An 18192-nucleotide genomic window follows, 5' to 3' on the forward strand; every position below is an offset into this window, starting at 1 on the left:
AAAAAAGAAGAAGAAGACTGGATCGCAAATTTATGCATCACGTGATACGCGTTCGGCCAATCAGCACTCGATCTCACACCCCCGGAAGTGGAGTCTGTTGGTTAATGTCCTACATTTCTCTCCAGGTCTCAGTGATTCTGTGCGCTGCTCTTGCAGAATATTAATGTGCAACGATGTTGTTGACTGCGCGTTGGACTGTGTCGAACAGTATTAGACACCCGGAAGCTCGTCGGTTCGAATAAAGCGACGTTTTTACGGAGGGACATTTCTATATATATATATATATATATATATTTAAAAAAAGAGAAAACAATGAGGCCTAATAGGAGAAATGAGAAGCAAGTGTCAAGTTGAGGAGTTCAACACAAAGCAGGTGAGCTGCAAAGCTGTAATACTGCACAATGACAGTCGATGTGAGGGTTTGTGAAGCGTGTTGCGTGTATTACAGCGCGTCAGGTTGTGTTTGACACTCAGTCTCGGTTTGTGTTGGCTGCTAATGTACGTACATGTTAATACATGTTTGAAAGATGAATAGTTTGTTTGTGAAACATTTGTCTCCGCCACACCTCTTTTTTTTATCACACATTAGCAACCGTTGCCATGACAACCCCACCCAATTAACTGGCTACATCCATTTCTATAGCAACCAGCCTGGATCAGCAGCTAGAGCGGTTGCTATGGAAACGGAGTTGTCTGGCTCTATTCAGGAATTCAGAAATGTATTATAATTACATGTGACGTGTCTTTTATGATGATCATGTTTTCATTTTTGGATTAAAAGTGATTCTAATATTATTATGGGGCTAAAAGTGCGAAATAAGTTGTTTTATATCTATATTTTATCTATTTAATTAGATATATCTATATCTAAATGGCTAAATGTAAAAAAAATCTAATAAAAGTAACTGAAAAATGTTATATAAAATGTTTAAAGTTGACTGGTAATTTAGAATATTTTTTATTTATTTAATTAATAAGCAGTGCAGTTAGCTCAGTTTGGCTCAGATTGAGTTAAGTTGTCGAAAGTTTTTCATATTTGTATTTTTAATTTTTTATTATTATCTACATTTATAACTATTATTTGTATTATATCACCTTTGCATCAAGTTACAAAAAAACAGTTAACGTTAATGCGAGGGTGTTTCTTAATGCAGCTTCTATGGGAGCGATGGTTATTTATATTTGTTCTCAAAAATTCATAATGGTTTGTAAAAGGTTTTTGAAATGAATTAAATTGATCAAGCCAGGTTAAAAAAATATATAATTTTCTCTTGATCTTTTCTAGGCATGTCTTCTCAAATGCAGGTGTTTTCCTCTCCCTCCGTGTCCTCCAGTGGCATGTCCCGCTCCAAGAAACTGAAGTTGGAAAACCATGCATGGAGCGTGAGCAGCCAGTCAAGTGAGAGCAACTACTACCAGCACAGCCCGAACCAGCTGAATGGCTCCTCCCCCTCCACATCTGGATTCAACCCCAATTACAACTCCTCCAGCCTTGTCTTTCCTTCTTCTGGAGGCTCGCGGGAACAGACAGTGCTACGTGCTGCAGACAGCACCGGCAGCGTCCCAGAGCCTTCATCATCCTCCTCCTCATCATCCACATCCAGTCAACGTGGAAAAGATGTGGGCTCCACCTCTCTGAGATGTGAGGGCTATCAGAAGCAGGGCAGCCTGAAGCGGAAGAGCGAGGAGGTTGACAGCAGCGACAGCGTGCAGATTTTGGAGGAGCTGTCGGCTCCTGTGCTCCCCAACCGTGTGGCTGGAGGTGGAGGCAATGCCACGGCTCAGTCCATCGCTCATTCCACGTCCACCACCAAAAGCAGCAACTCCCACAGTGAGGGCGACTACCAGCTGGTGCAGCACGAGATCCTCTGCTCCGTCTCCAACAGCTACGAGGTTCTGGAGTTCCTCGGCCGGGGAACATTCGGACAGGTGGCGAAATGCTGGAAGCGTGGGACTAATGAGATCATGGCCATAAAGATTCTCAAGAATCACCCGTCATATGCCCGCCAGGGTCAAATAGAGGTGAGCAGTTATTAACCAGTATAAAAACCTTTCCCAGTCATTGTGTTTTTGTGATCAAGTGCTGTAAATGACAAACAAGAAATAAATAAGAGATATTAAGAGATATAAAGCTGCAGTTATGAGAATTAGTCAGAATTGTTAGATCAGTCCCTCCAGAAAAACGCAGATTTTTTTTGTGATTGTTGTGGGCAAAAATCCTTGATTTTGCGGCACGTTTTCATAAAAAATGCGATGGAATATGCCGGATATTTTTGCAATTTTATGCGATGAAATTGCGTGAACTTGCAAAAACTGCGGTTTGATGAAAAAGAGAAAAAAAGTTGATTCCCCCAACACCTTTTTCTCACTAGGCTACTACCTTAATGTAAAGAGTAATTTCTTATTACTTTCTATGATAAGCGAGCATACTAAATCACAGAATATTTAAGTTGCAATGTCTTACTGCAACGTAAATTATTTTACATACTACTAATATAATTACAACTGTAAGTTTTTGGTACTGTTCTGTAACAAAAAAGTGCAATCTTACAACTGTAAAGTTGAATCAACTTCTGAATGAAACTACAACAGTGTTAGTAGCCGAGTGTGAAGGGGGTGTTGGGGGAATCACCTTTTTTTCTCTATTTCATCAAACCACAGTTTTCGCAAGTTCTCGCAATATAATTTGGCTCCACTGTCGTGTAACAAATCGGGAAAGTGCTTTGCGCCTTCTTTTTTCGCGCTTATTTTTGTTGGCAAATAAGAATAATTTGCGCGCTTCAAGTTTCAGCCTGGTTTCACCGCGGGGTTTGCAGATGATGTTCATGTCACGTAATTACGTCACTTCATAAGGTTCCCATGGCAATAGGGGGAAAATGGCGCTTTACTTGTGTGAAGTAAACGCAACATTTTTCAACTTTCTGCTAATATATATGTGAGATTTCTGCAACGAAAATACAGGGATTATGAAATCATGCTAGCCCCACATATTTTGCTTTCTGAAATCGGCAATTTATGCGGCAAAAGAGAGGTGTATTTGAAAAAATGCGACCCCACATAAATATGTGGCCTTTGGCTGATTATCCATTAAATCCAAATCACATAATCGCGTTTTTCTGGAGGGACTGTTAGATATACAGTTGCAGTAAAACAAAAACATACAGTTTTATAAAACAATATTCAGTTGTACTTATGGGAAACCGTTTTAGTTAGGATATAAAGGTGCAATTTAGAGAAATAGTCACATTACAATTGGATGTATGAAGTCACAAATAGCAGTTGTGTGATTATACAATTTCTTATGAGAAAAACGTTTAATTGTGAGATATACAGTCCGAGTTGTGAGATATGATGCTTGCAATTGTAAGATACACAGTCACAATTAGGAGAAATAGTTGCAGTGGTGAGATGCAATCGCTATTTTGAGAAATAAATAGTCACAAATAGTGATAGATGTCTACTGCACATATTTCTAAGATTTGAATCAATCATTGATCATGTGCTTTATACAAATTTGTTTAAATCTACTGAACTCGATCCTGTCCCGTTAAAGGTGAGCATCCTCAGCCGTCTGAGCTCAGAGAACGCAGACGAGTTCAATTTTGTGCGCTCTTACGAGTGCTTCCAGCACAAGAACCACACGTGTCTGGTGTTTGAGATGCTGGAGCAGAACCTCTACGACTTCCTCAAGCACAGCAAGTTCAGCCCGCTGCTCCTCAAGTGTATCCGGCCGGTCCTGCAGCAGGTTGCCACAGCGCTGATGAAGCTGAAGAGTTTGGGTCTCATCCACGCTGATCTGAAGCCTGAGAACATCATGCTGGTGGACCCCATCAGACAGCCCTACAAAGTCAAAGTCATCGACTTCGGTTCAGCGAGTCACGTCTCGAAGGCGGTGTGCTCCACCTACCTGCAGTCTAGATACTACCGGTAAGGAATGTTTGATGTCAAAAGGAAAGGACAAATGGATGTAGGTTTACATTTATGCACTGTAACAATGTACAACAATTCTGAACTGATTAAAGCGAATGCAAGAGAATTATCTTAATGTTACAGACATTGATATTAATATGATACTATTATATGTTTAAAAACTATTATATGTATGAAAAACTCTCTTTAAGCCTAATACAGTTTTATATTTACATTTAGGCATTTGGCAGAAATTTAGTTTTAGGATTTTAGACAGATACAGAGTTTTACATGCTTCCAAAGTTGTATTTATTCATAAATAGCTGTTCCTTTCTCATATTAATGGCTACCAATATTGATCTAATGTTCCTAACAATTTATACAATTGGTAATACAGTGGGTATATGTATAAAAGAACCACCCCCCTTTAAAATGATCACATTTTGTTGCCTTTCAGCCTGAAGTGAAGACAGACACAGTTTTTGTTTCATCCAACATTTTTGGAAATGACACAAATAAAAAATTGCCAATATATTTGAATAATAATCAAATATTAATATATCGGTCTATCACTGATATATCCTTCATCCCTAAATAATTTGTTTATAGTAAATCATATCGATCTCATATATCTCTCTACCTGTCATACTCCACATCTTATACACCTCATAAGAAAACCTGTCAGTGCAATGAAGTTCATTTATTAATTCATTTATTTCCCTTTGTCTGTTGTGGTGCAGAGCTCCTGAGATCATTCTGGGCCTTCCGTTCTGTGAGGCCATTGACATGTGGTCACTAGGTTGTGTCATTGCTGAATTGTTTCTGGGCTGGCCTTTGTATCCGGGAGCCTCGGAATATGATCAGGTCAGTAATAAGGTTTCATTTGCCTGAATTTAATCAGTTCTGTGCTAAATCAATTCGTTTTATTCCAAATTCAATTGAGACGGCTATCAGTAGATTTGGTAAGTGAAACACATCTGCTGAAAAGCCATGCCAGTGGCATTATTCTTAAAACTGACATCATTGGCTGATATATTAGTTTATTGCTAGCAAATAATCTTATAAAGCAACTAGTTACCTTTCTCTGCATACACTACTTGGCTGCAAACAACTGTCCACAATGTGTCCATCTGTGAAGAATGAGTGTATAATCTACATTTCATGTATGTATGCCTGCAGATTCGGTACATTTCCCAGACTCAAGGTTTGCCAGCTGAGTATCTCCTGAGCGCTGGCACTAAAAGCAGCCGTTTCTTCCACAGAGGCCCAGACTCCAGTTACCCTCTCTGGAGACTCAAGGCATGCCTCGCTTAAAGCACTGCTGGCTATTTTATGTTCTAAGGCATCCGCTGTCAATGGATGATAGAACGCTTTCCTCACTGATGTGTTTCTGTTTTTAGACCCCCGCAGAGCACGAGGCAGAGTTTGGGATAAAGTCTAAAGAGGCTCGCAAGTACATTTTCAACTGCCTTGACGACATGATGCAGGTAGTGTTGTGTGTACAATAATGTGTGAAGAACTCACTGATACAAATGATAGAATGAGTAAATGTTAACAGACTGGATTCAAAACTAATGAGGTAAAATATAACGGTGAAAAGTTGTGTATTTTCAGCCAAGACTTCTGTCTTATTCAACTCGACAACATCACAAAGAATCAGAAAAATAAGTATTTATTCTGTGACCACCAATTTTTAACGGCAAAAAACCTCTTAAAAAAATGGATGAGATTTCATTCTTTCCGAATAACATAACATAATAATAATATATAGAGAGAATTTAAGTGTGCGGTTAAAAACAAGCCTAGAGTGCCATCTGGTGTTAAAAACCGATTCGAGAGAGAATCATGATGCATTCTGAAAACCTCAGAACCAATCCATGGATCGTGATGCATCGATTTATTGTCCCAACCCTAGTATATATAGCAGTGCCTATTTAAAGTATACCTATTATGCAAGAATCACTTTTATAAGGTTTTTAAACACAGGTGTCTGGCCACAGTGTGTGAAAACAACCAGCCTATAACGGTAAAAATCCACCCACTAATTTTTTTATAATCCCAATAAATCATAAACAGTCTTTCCAAATGAAAAGTTTCTTATTTCTCCCTAAATTGATGTCATGCTAGGGAAAGTCCCACCTAGACCCCGCCCTGCGTGAGAAGCAGCAGTCTGCCATCACTGACAAACACAAAAAATGGCACGTTTTGGCTCATACCCTAAAAGTGACTATTTCAACAAGCTATGAAAAATGATCTGTTATGTATTTTGAGCTAAAACTTCATATACACACTCAGACACTCAGACACATCTTGTAGAAAATAACAACACTATTCAACACCTTGGTTATCCAATCACAAATTTGCATATTAAATTCCAGGTACAGCTGCAAAACAGCCTGTCAGTTTTTTCTAGGTTTCTTTTTCTTCATTATGACTGAAACCTTGACTAACATTATGAGTAGACTCACTGTAACATGTTAACCTAAGTAAACTGGATCAATGCCACTGTGTTTTTTTTTATTAGTTACCTAAAAATCAGTGCAGACTTTTAAATACTTCCTTATGTCACATGACGTCTTTGATCATTTATTTATTTATTTATTTATTTATTATTTAATATTTTATTGCCTGGTGTAAGTAAGTTCTCTCTCACACTCCAGGTGAACATGACTAACCTGGAGGGCACAGATATTTTGGCAGAGAAGGCTGATCGGAGGGAGTTCATTGACCTGCTGAAGAAAATGCTAACTCTAGACGCAGACAAGCGGATCACGCCTACCAAGACCCTCAACCACCCGTTTGTGACGATGGCTCACCTTCTTCACTTCCCACACAGCTCACAGTAAGCCCTGTTGTTTATTTGTTGATTATAAACTTATAATGTAGATATAATAGCCAAATCTCTCCCTGTACTCCTCTGAAGCACTAACACCAGTGCTGCCCTCTCTTGTTTTGTAGTGTGAAGTCCTGCTTCCAAAACATGGAGATCTGTAAGCGCAGGTGTACTGCCTTCGACAACAACAAGAACCTGTTTGCCAGCCACAATACGCCCAGCGCAGCCGCCAACCTCACCGTCACCTTCAGCAGTCAACTCAATCAGCACAGTCAGGTGTGTGATACTGTACAGATGCATTATGGTCTATTTCTCACAAAGACTTCAGAAGACCTGCACTATAGCTGTGTTATTTTAGTACTATTCCTATGCTGTTGTAGTATTCATATGTAGTTTTTATTCAATTATTTTCAGGTCTCATTTTAATTTGACTTTAATTAATTTTAGTCAAAAATACGTATTTTTTATGTTTGTTTGTTTGTTTTTTGCTTTTTAAGACTTAAACTTATTTCAGTTAATTGCCAAGGCACGTTTCTGTTTTGAATGTAATTTTTGGTTCTTGATCTAATATTTATATTTCATTTTATTTCAGCTTTATTTCAGTTACCAAAAATGATTATGAATACTTTTAGTTAAAACACTGGAAAATCTGCAACAAGTCGGATGAACTGCTTATATGGGGTTGATTTAGTTTTTTCGGGGAGCTTGACAGATGTGGTCATGCATGAGTTGTCTGCATAAAGAGGTCGGAAACAACATGATGCTGAGCTGCTTTAAACAACATTAGAATTGTCATTAATAGATGAACTATTGCTTTAAAGCATAGTATGCATGCTATATTAAGGTATTTAGTGATGTTTCTGTGCTTAGTCAATGTTGTTAAGAATCTCCCTCTCTTTCCGTAACTGCCAGATGGCCTCCACGGGTGGCCAGTCCCTTTCTCTTAGCAGCAACGTCCCTTTACTGAACTACCAGCCTGGTCTGTACCAGCAGGCCACTATAAATATACCAGGCTTGGCTCAGCAGAGTGTGCCATTGCAGGCTCGCCCTACTCAGCTGTGTGCCCAGACTGAGCCCTTCCAGCAAACCCTCATTGTGTGCCCTCCTACCATCCAGGGTGAGCCTGTACCCGACCCCTTTTACCCAACCCCACCGCTTTGTCCTTTAGACTCTTGCTGCTTCCAAGTGCATTTGAACTGAATCACACATGTTTGATTGACCAGGGCTGCAGACCTCCAATAAACACGCTGGATATCCAGTGAGAATGGACAACTCTGTACCCATAGTGCCCCAGAACCAGTCCACCCAGCCTCTACACATTCAGCCCAGCATGCTCACACAGGTAGGCATCATGTTTGTGTGTTATCTATTTTATATGATCCTTGTTTCTCTGTTCTTGTGAGTTCCTCCCTGTTAGCACACTGGCCTTTATGAGTATTATGTCAAAATCCTTTTGAGTCTGTATTTCGTTAGCCGATATTCAGAGTGGGTGCATCATGAACTCCAAACACAGACTCGTTCCAGGAAAATATCGTCGTCCGCTGGCATTTATAGTAAATATGATTAAACCAGGATCATTTCACATGCACGCTGCACTTAACAAACACCAAATATTGAAAATGGGTCATCTGCTCTGTTGAAGTTACAGTTTCTGTTTACGCTAACTATCTTTTGAAAATTCGGGGTTGGTAAGATTTTTTTAAATGCTTTTAAAATAAGTCTCTTATGCTCACCAAGGCTGCATTTATTTGATCAGTGATACAGTAAAAACAAGAATATTGTTAAATATTATTTTAATTTAAGACAACTTATATTCCTTTAATGGCAAATAGAATTTTTTGTTATCCTTCAGAAATCATTCTATTATGCTGATTTGTTCCTCTTGAAACATTTCTTATTATTATTCATGTTGAAAGAAATTTTGTAGATTAATACATTTGTGGAAACCATGATACACATTTTTTTCAGGATTCTCTGAATAGAAAGTCCAAAATAAGAGCATTTATTTGAAATAGAAATCTTTTGCAACATTAAAAATGTCTTTTTAATGTCACTTCTGATTCATTTTTAATGCATCTTTGCTGAATGTAAGTATTTTAAAAAAATCTTACTGATCCAAAATGTTAGTGTTTTTTTCATCCAAGATTTCTGTCTTAGCTTTTCATTACAATGAATTGGAGAGAAAGGTCAAAGGCATGCATTTATTGTGTTTACCAGCCATTTTTAATCAGTGACTTAGGAAAGCCCTGAAAGAAAAGGGTGAGATTTCAGCAAAACCAGTTAAGTTGATGCAATCAGGATGTTTCAGGTCTCTTAGTGAGTCGCTGTCTTTACTGCCAAATGATATTGATCTGTTTTGTATTTGACATTGTTTTTCTTCATTCACAATAATGACATGGTGGAAAGTCTTGGCGAGTTACTTTCTCCGTCAGCCCAGCCATCGTTTTGTAACCGCTCCACCCTTTCCTCCATTCTCAGTTCCTCCACACATCCCTCTATCCCTTCCCCAACCAGAGCAGCAGCACGCCGCTGACGGTGGCCTCCCTGCGTCTTCCAGTGGCGGGAATGACGCCGCTGGCTTTGGGCTCGCGCGGTCTGGAGCAGAGCGCCACCATGCTGGTAAACCTGTGCCCTGCAGTGTGATGCCTTACTCCTCTTCTCCCTTCCTGCCCCTCTTTTTCTTTTGCCTTTTTTCATGTTGCATTTCTAGGTCAAACTTCTGAATTTAATTCGATTTTTTTTTAAAGATAGTGTACCACACAGTAATTTTTTTCTATTGAGTTGTTTTCATGTGCAGCATACTAAAATACTATGCGACCTATACTAGTGCTTTCTGAATCATCTAGCTCACTTAAGCTGTTAAGTTATCATTATTTTTGTTTCATTTTTTAAGAAATCCTATTTTAATAATAATATTTTTTATAATAATAATAATGCAATTTTTATCAATTCTGTTTTAATTTATTATTAATAATAAAATAATACTTATAAAAAAAAACAATTATTTTTTAATTAAATTTTTTTTTAATATAATTTCTGAAGAAGTTTACAGATATGTATAGAAGCATTCACTTGTGCATTTATGTACATGCACAGACGGGGATTCTGACTGAAAGCATCACAGGTTCCTAATGTTAATTCTGTCCACACTGCTGTTACTCCATGATGTGATTTGAAGCTATCAAATGAATTGATGTGATTTGCTCTTTGCCCTGTTTGTTTTGTCTTCTTTCCTCATCTGTCAATCTTGATTTAACAAGGTGGTTTTCCTCTTGGACTCGTGCTGCATCTCTTCTGGGCCCCAGGGCTCTATCCAGTGAAGCATGGCTGCTTGACTCTATGCAATCCAAATGATTTCTCTTTCCACAGACCCACTCTTGTGGCAACAAATGTCTCCCATTGACTCATTCTCCTTTTTTCCTTCCACTGCTAATCATTTCCTCTCTATGCAGATAAATGGACTGTCAACTGTAACTCGTCACTTGTTTTGCTTTGGAGTTAAATTCCCTGCGCAGTTGTTGTTTTCTTGTGAATTTTGCACATTTATTCTTCTCTTTATAAACGACTGATCTGCTCAAACTCTTATGATTTTCTGACTCCTGTTTCCCCTTTAAGCATCAAAGTTTCACGATTAGTCAAGTAACATAATTGAGATGAAAATTGAAATCGACTTTCTCACGGTGTTGATTTGTTTAAATGAAGTTATGCATGATTTTAAGAGCTTTTAGGACAGGATCTGCTTTTGACGTATGACAGGAAGAGATCGAATGCAGACAGACTCTGACGCTGAATGTGTTTATTATGCATCTGTCACTCAAAGTGCATTAAAGGCCTGTTTACACCAAAACTCACAGCAAAAAGAGCAAAACGCAACGATATGAAAAGCAATTATTGACAAAATATTAGTGTGTGTAATCCATATTTATACCGTACCTGCCCAGCACCATTTTATTACAAAAGCCTTGCTTTGATCGCAAAAATTCACCTTTATAGTCATAATTTAGTTTACTGAATCACGGTTCACCTGTGTTTGACAATAAAGCTTGTGACCTGAGTGTGATCAGGCCTTGTTGCACTAAATGAATAGAGCTGCTGAAATGCAAGTAGATTTGAGTTTCTTGTTTTGTTCATTTGTCTTCATCTCTCTGTGTGTGTATGTGTGTGTGTTTAGCAGGGCTGGCCAGCAGGGACCCAGCAGATCCTCATTCCCTCTTCATGGCAGCAGATGTCAGGCATGGCCATGCACAATCCCAGCCAGCCTGTGCTGTCCCACTCACCCATGAGCTCTCTGCTCTCGGACAACACCACCCAACAGAACAGCAGCTGGAGGTCAGAACCGACCCACAGCACTTTACACTTCAGGTTCTGTTGCCAAGCTGAATTCAGAACCATCAAGTCGGAGTTGTGTAAAACCTTTACTATGGTGCTGTGCTTGAATATGAATGCATCTGGCATGTGCTGTAAAGGAGAATCTCAAAAAATTAGTAATAAAAAAAAAAAAGTAATAATGATATCATTTATTTAAATATAGAATATTTTAAATATTTCTCTGTGTGTGATTATAATATTAGTAGTAGTATTAATAGTAAGAAATATGGTATTATTATTATTATTATTATTATTATTATTATTATTATTATTATTATCTATATGGTTATTATTATATAACATTATTATTATTATTATTATTATTATACAACATTATTATTTAAATTATTGTGATTATTGTATTGTTGTTGTTATTATTATTATTATTATTATTATTATAAGTCAGCTCAAGATAGAATTTAAATATTAGTTATATAATTAAAAATAAAAATATTTTATTTACATTTAAATATATATATATATATGTATACACAATTTGTAAACAATACAGTTAGAATTAAAAATGTACCGTTTTTCCTTTAGATTTGAAGGTGAAATATGACCTGGGACGGTTCTTGACACGTTTTGCTTGATTCACATGTGCTTTGCTGTCTGATTAGAGTGTTAAAAGCTTCAGGTTGTACTTGCGTTGATGACGAAAAAGCATTTAGCAAATGTACTAAGTGTGAATATAACCTAAAAGTGATGAACTGGAATATTGCACCCAGCTGTTCCCGGTAGAAATCTTTGCAGATTGACACTGTGACTATGTTGCTGCGAACTGTTATGTAGAACAACGTGCTGCTGCATTGAAAACTGAATTTTACAAATTGCAAGTAGCTGATGATCAATTACAATTCTCAAAACAGCATGCATTTAATACACTCTGCCAGGGGTCGTGGAGGTCAGTGCGATGGGACGCAGCAGGGCTCTGCACAGGGGTGTAGCGTGAGCACACAGCCCTCCCACACAAAGGCAGCCAGCAGTCGTACACAGCAGAGTGGAGTAAAGAGGTCAAAGGGTCGACATGCTGAGAGCAGAGCCAGGTAACGCTCTTAATGAGTCTCAGAACAAGCTACCATCTCAAGATTTATCATGAAAACAAGTGTCTGGATAATAGATCGGAAAACGTACCTTTCAAGTCAGACTGTCCAAAATATGGTACTGTTTTCTGTCTTTGTCACAGACCCACATCCTCCCAGCAGCCGACTTCTTCAGTAGCGCATAACTGTGGTGATGTGTCCCAGCCCATCATCATCTCGGACACACCGAGTCCCGCTGTCAGCATCATCACCATCCACAGTGATACTGAGGACGAGGACGACAGGAAGTTTCCTCCTGAAAGGTGCAGCATCACTTTCACATCCCAACCACAACTCTTTATTTTAGGTGTTGTGTGTGTGTGTGTGTTTGTATATATAGTTAATTTAATGCAACATTATTTTTCTTGTAGAAATATCTTAATTTTGCATTTGTTTATTTATTTTTTCTATATGGTATTTATATGTATTCCAAAATGTACTAATTGTAATAAAACGAATTACTAATTGGGTAATCTTAGTAAAAAAGATTTATTCAAATAAATGAATGACAATAAAATTAAATTAATAAAATGTATAATTTTATTCAGCAAGGATGCATTAAACTGATCAAAGTTTCAATAAAGACAAAAAATTATATTTCAAATAAATGTTGTTCTTTTGAATTTTCAATTCGGCAAATATTATCGAAAACAATGTATCTCAGTTTCCACAAAAATATTAAGCTGTTTTCAACATTGATAATAAGAAGAAACATTTATTAAGCACCAAATTGGCATATTAGTATGATTTCTGAAGCATCATGTGATTCTAAATATTGGAGTTATGATGCTGAAAATTCAGCTTTGCATCACAAGAATAAATTACATTTTAAATTAAATATATATATATATATATATATATATATATATATATATATATATATATAAATAAAAAACTGTTCTTTTAAATGGTTATAATATTTAGCAACAGGTTTTTTTCATGTTTTTACAGCCTTGGTGGGTATAAGAGACTTGGTTTAAAAGCATGAATTGAAGTTGTTCTTCTCTTGTGTGACAGCTGTAGTGTGAACCAGCGTACAAACGTCATCAGCTGTGTGACTGTCCATGACTCCCAGGACTCGGACTCGTCCACCAGCACCCCTCTCAGCCCCAAATGCCTTCCCAACTACAGTGAGAACAACACACACTCCAAGTCTCTAGCCGTGGTCCCGCCGTCAGTGAAAACACAGCTCTGGGATGGAGCGTCAGGAGGTCCGTGAGACTCATTCAGACTTTTAATCATCTAAATACCGAGCTTTGATTAATTAAAGGGACCGCATTCTACAATCCAGCCTTTTCCCTTCAAGTCCCTTCATGATAAACAAAGCTTCTGCACCAAAATCAGCCGCAGTTAGTTTTAAAGGACCATTTTAGAATTAACCAGGATTTTTGTTGTTGCTGTAACTGTTTATAGGAAAGTCCCCTCTGTTATGATTGATTCACCTTTTCGCATGTGAAATGAGTAAAAGCAAGTTGCTGAATATTGAAAAGACATGGATATACATATGGAAGTGGTCATATGATAATGTCATGGTTGTACAGATTTGGTTGTAAAAAAAAAGTTCTGTACCTCTAGAGCAACGTACTAATGGTTCTGGAAAGTCAAAGAAAGGAACGTCCTCACAGTCCAGCGACCGGCATCAGAGAGCAGCATCAAACAGATCTCAGCCTCTCAACCTGAGCCAGGTACATCTCTGCAGGTCCACATCACACTGACATCTGATTGAAACTTTTGAAATGTCTGTTAGCTTTCAGGTCATCTAAAGTCAAACGTTTAGGAACGTTGTTTTTTGTGTGTGTGTGTGTGTGTGTGTGTGTGTGTTTTTTTTTATTGATTCTAATATTAATATTAATAATATTTATTCAACAAGGATGCATTCAATTAATCAAAAGTGAGATTAAAGACATTAATAATGTTATAAAACATTTCAATTTCAAATAAATGTTACTTGAAAACTCTATTAAGTGAAGAATCCTGAAAAAAATGTGTCATGGTTTCAATAAAAATAAATATTTATTTGAATATTTTTTCATTATTATTGTCTTATTATGATCAATGTTGAAAACCATTTTGATGCTTAATATTTTTGTGGAAACAGTGAGACTTTTTGGATTCCCTTATGAATAGAAAGTTCGAAATAAATATTAGAATTATTTATTTGAAATAGAAATGTTTTGTAGTAAGTGTCTTTACTGACACGTTTTTGATCAATTGAATGATACCTTGCTGAATATATATATATACATATACATACATACTTTAAAAAAAAATCTTACTTTCACTTTAATCAGTTTAAAACATCCTTGCTAAATAAAGATTAATTTAAGTATCTTAAATTATTAACTATTAAGTATTTAAGACTGGAATAATGGCTGCTGAAAATTCAGCTTTGCATTAGAAGAATAAATTACAATTTAAAATATACAAAAAAACAGTTAAATTAAATTGTAATAATATTTCATATTATTACTGTTTTACTGTATTTTTGATCAAATAAATGGAGCCTTAAGCATAAAAGACTTATTGTATCTTTGACTGGTAGTGAATCTGGATCAACTAACTGTTTCAACTGGAAACACTACATCTCATGGCAACATCACAGTTTCATGGCAGAACTTGGCGTATTTTTTTTAATATAGCTTTTTTCCAATCGAGTCATGTAGTGATTCTTTATGCTTTTGATTCATTCGACAGGCGCAGCAATCAGTGATGTCATCCCACGACCGTGCAGGGGGCGGATCCCTGAGACGCCAGCCCACCTACCCTCCTACAGGCCCCTCCCACTCTTACAGGCTTCATGAAGCATCGCTCTTCGGCTCTGCCTCCAGTCTGTATGCATACCCTGCATCTGCAGCCCTGGCCTCAGTGTCGCAGGCCGTGGACCAGCTGCACAATTCAGCCGCTTCCTCCTGTTCCTCCTCCTCCTCCGGCCGGCACACACGCCCCACCGGCCCATACTCAGCATCTCTGAGCCTTCTGCAGAAGAACAGTGCCATGGGCATCATAGCTCCGTACCAGCAACAGCAGCTCTCCACACCGTCCTATCAGCGGCCTGCGGCGTTTCCCCTCAGCCAGAGGAAACTCAACCAGTACCGCTACCTGTGAGGAGCAGCCGTCTGAACGTGCTGTGACATATGGGTAATACCAGAATGGTGTCATGGATGTTTAAGTGGAAATTTCATTTTAGCTTCTTCTTTTAGTGTTTTATTTTCTTTAAAGCATTTCAGTGGATCACGTCTTGCATTTTAGATAATTTCAAACCATGTTATAATCACAAAACACTGAAATGGTTTTTAAACTATTTCTTAAAGGTCACGTTTTTCGTATTTTTTTTTTAAGCTTTGATTGTGTTTACAGTGTGCAATATAACGTGTTCATATTTCGCGTGTAAAAAAACAGTATTTTTCACACAATTCACCTATCGGTATATCGCTGTGTTCACTGTCATAAAAACGGGCTGATGACTTCCTTGTTTTATAAAGTCCCTCCTTCAGAAATACTTAACGAGTTCTGATTGGGCCAGCGGTTCCTGTGTTGTGATTCGACAGCAGCTGAGCGCGCACTGCCATCCTGGAACCGCGATTGAGCTAGTTTTGAGATGCAAGTGGGCAGGAGCATGTGCTGGAGATGTATTTATAGTCACAGGAGCGTTTTTACTGACGAGATGCGCATGAAAATCGTTACAGAAACTGTTAAACGCACCAACTTAAATAATAAAATACACTTACCGGTTGTGGTCCATAAACGACGCCTTCTCCAGACAAAGAGGGAACTGCTCCATCTTTCAAGAATAATCTTTGTGTGAATCCGGCATTAAACTGATTGAGATTGAGGAAGCTGTCCTCAGCAAAATGTGCTGCACATAGTTTTACATGTGGATTATAATCTTCAGGAACCGAGTTAAACATAAATTGTAACCATTGATCTCTAAGTACAGCGTCCCTGGGAAGCCCAAACAAAGATGTGACTTATTTGACTGGACTGATATTATTTTCAACATAATGCAAAAAAAAATCTTATTTTTATTCTCAAGGTAAAAAAAAAAAAAAATATATATATATATATATATATATATATATATATATATATATATATATATATATATATATATATATATATTAATTTAATTGGTTTAAAAAAATAAAAAAAACGTTTAATTTTAGTAATACTTATAAAACTTATTTTATTTTTATTTTTTTCCTGCAAAATCTGCTTATGCTTTGGATAAAAACAACCGTTATCATCATCATCATCATTATTATTAAGATTTAAATTATTTTATATTATTTATTTTCTTTAAAACTGAGAACCTTTTGCCCCAGTTGATTCTTAATGCCATAATGCAAAAATATAATTCTTATTACTTTAAGGTAAAAATTATAATAAATAAGTACTTTTATTTAAGCTTAATTTTTTTTCTTTAAATGTTTACGGTTTATTTAAACCAGTATTGTTTTATTTTATCCAGTAAGCAGTATGCTAGTATTCCATTCTGAATGAAGCCCATGTTAAACAGACACCTCTGAAAAATGTTAATGATATTTCAAATAGGCCACTTCTTTAAATAATGGAGGGATGTTATTGAATCTGGAAATCAGAGAATTAAGTTCTGTTTTTTATGTTTAAGCTGTCTTTGGGATGTCCATCAGCAGACTGATTAAATTATAATTGTAAACGTTTCATTGACATCTGCCCGATTATAAAAACAAAATCTGTTGAAATGATACATAAATTGATGTCACTCTGACAACACTAAAGCATTCTGTTGGCAGACTCAAATTTTATATTTGGGTGGTTACGTTTGCAACATTTTTAAGTGGTGGCAGCATGACACAGGATGTCATCCCTGCTGTTTATTAGTGACAAGAAACTGAACTGAAACTAGAACCTGAAGCCAAATTACAGGAGAAAGTGAGCTAAATATGGTCGCATCCATTTTATATATCAAACTTATGATGAAATATATTCTTAGTTAAAATGAGATTATCATTTAAAGGTCTTGTTTGCTTAATCACAAAATAACCATAAGAACGTAATTTAAAATAATAGTTTTCATATTATGTTTTATAAGTGACATTTTACTACCATATACATTTTGTGTCAGAGTTCTCTGTAGTTGCACACAAAATAAGTAAGTTTCCGCTTTCGAATTAAACTTCTGTTGTGCTTTATTTATTTACTGAATATGTGTGGACTATTAATGATATACAGTATGTCTCTGTTTTTATTTAATCTGATAATAATTGTGCTTTCATTTAAATCCGTTTAATTCTCTTCAATTTTGTATTATTATTGTTTTTTATTCTACTAGCAAACATGTTTATTATTCGATTTGTATTTTATGTGTTTTCTCCATAGCTTAAGAGTGAATTTGTCAGTGTGAATTGTCAGGATGGTTATTTGTAATTTGTTCTGTAATGTTGTCAGAACAATATAATGTCTCAAAGATGATTGTGTGTGTGTGTGTGTGTGTGTGTGTGAACTTGCCCTGTTCACACAGTGAAGTCAGAGCAGGGCCTCATAGATTATCAGAATATTTAGATAGCGCTTAAACAGATGGTTAACCTGTTAGCTGTTCATCTCTGTTGATCTTAGAGCACTTTGTGTGTCGTTCTGAGCTTGTCTCGTAATGTTGCTGCGGTTCTTGGCTTTGGTGCAAAGATGGCTATTTATACTGTTTTATCACCGTGTGATGTGGAGTGCAGAGTAGATGAAATCACAATAAACTTTCATCCAGAACACAGTGTGTGTGTCTGAGTAATCTGATGAATGAAGCTGCTTACTACACTCGTAGCGCTGGCTTTATTTTAGAATCTCTCTAAGGGGGATGCATTTTGGTGATAATCCATTGTCGGTGGCATTTTTAGAGCCAGTTTGGCTTTTCTCTGGCTAAAACTTACTCCAAAAAGCATTTAAAATAGCTAATATGCATGCAATAAAACAAGGCAGTGCTTTTACTAATGAGATTTCGAAAATCTTTCTGTACAGTTGTAGTTATTG

At 36.8% G+C, this 18192-nt stretch overlaps 1 protein-coding gene across 4 annotated transcripts; it reads left to right on the forward strand.

Moving 5' to 3' along the window:
• The first annotated feature begins 102 nt into the window (after positions 1-102).
• On the forward strand, positions 103-17931 carry hipk1a (homeodomain interacting protein kinase 1a). Of its 4 annotated transcripts, none has more exons than XM_052541191.1 (17): positions 103-373; positions 1286-2022; positions 3554-3927; positions 4650-4773; positions 5089-5208; positions 5310-5396; positions 6570-6751; positions 6868-7018; positions 7655-7859; positions 7966-8084; positions 9221-9361; positions 10914-11071; positions 12004-12156; positions 12297-12455; positions 13210-13403; positions 13768-13877; positions 14887-17931. In XM_052541191.1, the coding sequence occupies exons 2-17, from the start codon at positions 1288-1290 to the stop codon at positions 15295-15297; spliced, it is 3423 nt and encodes a 1140-aa protein (XP_052397151.1). In that variant the 5' UTR covers positions 103-373; positions 1286-1287; the 3' UTR covers positions 15298-17931. The 4 variants fall into 4 exon arrangements, with proteins under 4 accessions (XP_052397151.1, XP_052397152.1, XP_052397153.1 ...); XM_052541192.1 differs by having other exon boundaries at positions 10917-11071; XM_052541193.1 differs by lacking the exon at positions 9221-9361.
• The last annotated feature ends 261 nt before the right edge of the window (positions 17932-18192 follow it).

This window comes from Carassius gibelio, chromosome A23 (genome assembly GCF_023724105.1).
Source record: "Carassius gibelio isolate Cgi1373 ecotype wild population from Czech Republic chromosome A23, carGib1.2-hapl.c, whole genome shotgun sequence".
Taxonomy (NCBI): Eukaryota; Metazoa; Chordata; class Actinopteri; order Cypriniformes; family Cyprinidae; genus Carassius; species Carassius gibelio.

Coding starts and splice junctions, on each gene's coding strand:
- hipk1a (XM_052541191.1), top strand. CDS start 1,288: ATGTCTTCTCAAATGCAGGTGTTTTCCTCTCCCTCCGTGTCCTCCAGT. Junction 5,397..6,569: donor GCCTTGACGACATGATGCAG/GTAGTGTTGTGT, acceptor CTCACACTCCAG/GTGAACATGACTAACCTGGA. Junction 12,157..12,296: donor CATGCTGAGAGCAGAGCCAG/GTAACGCTCTTA, acceptor TCTTTGTCACAG/ACCCACATCCTCCCAGCAGC.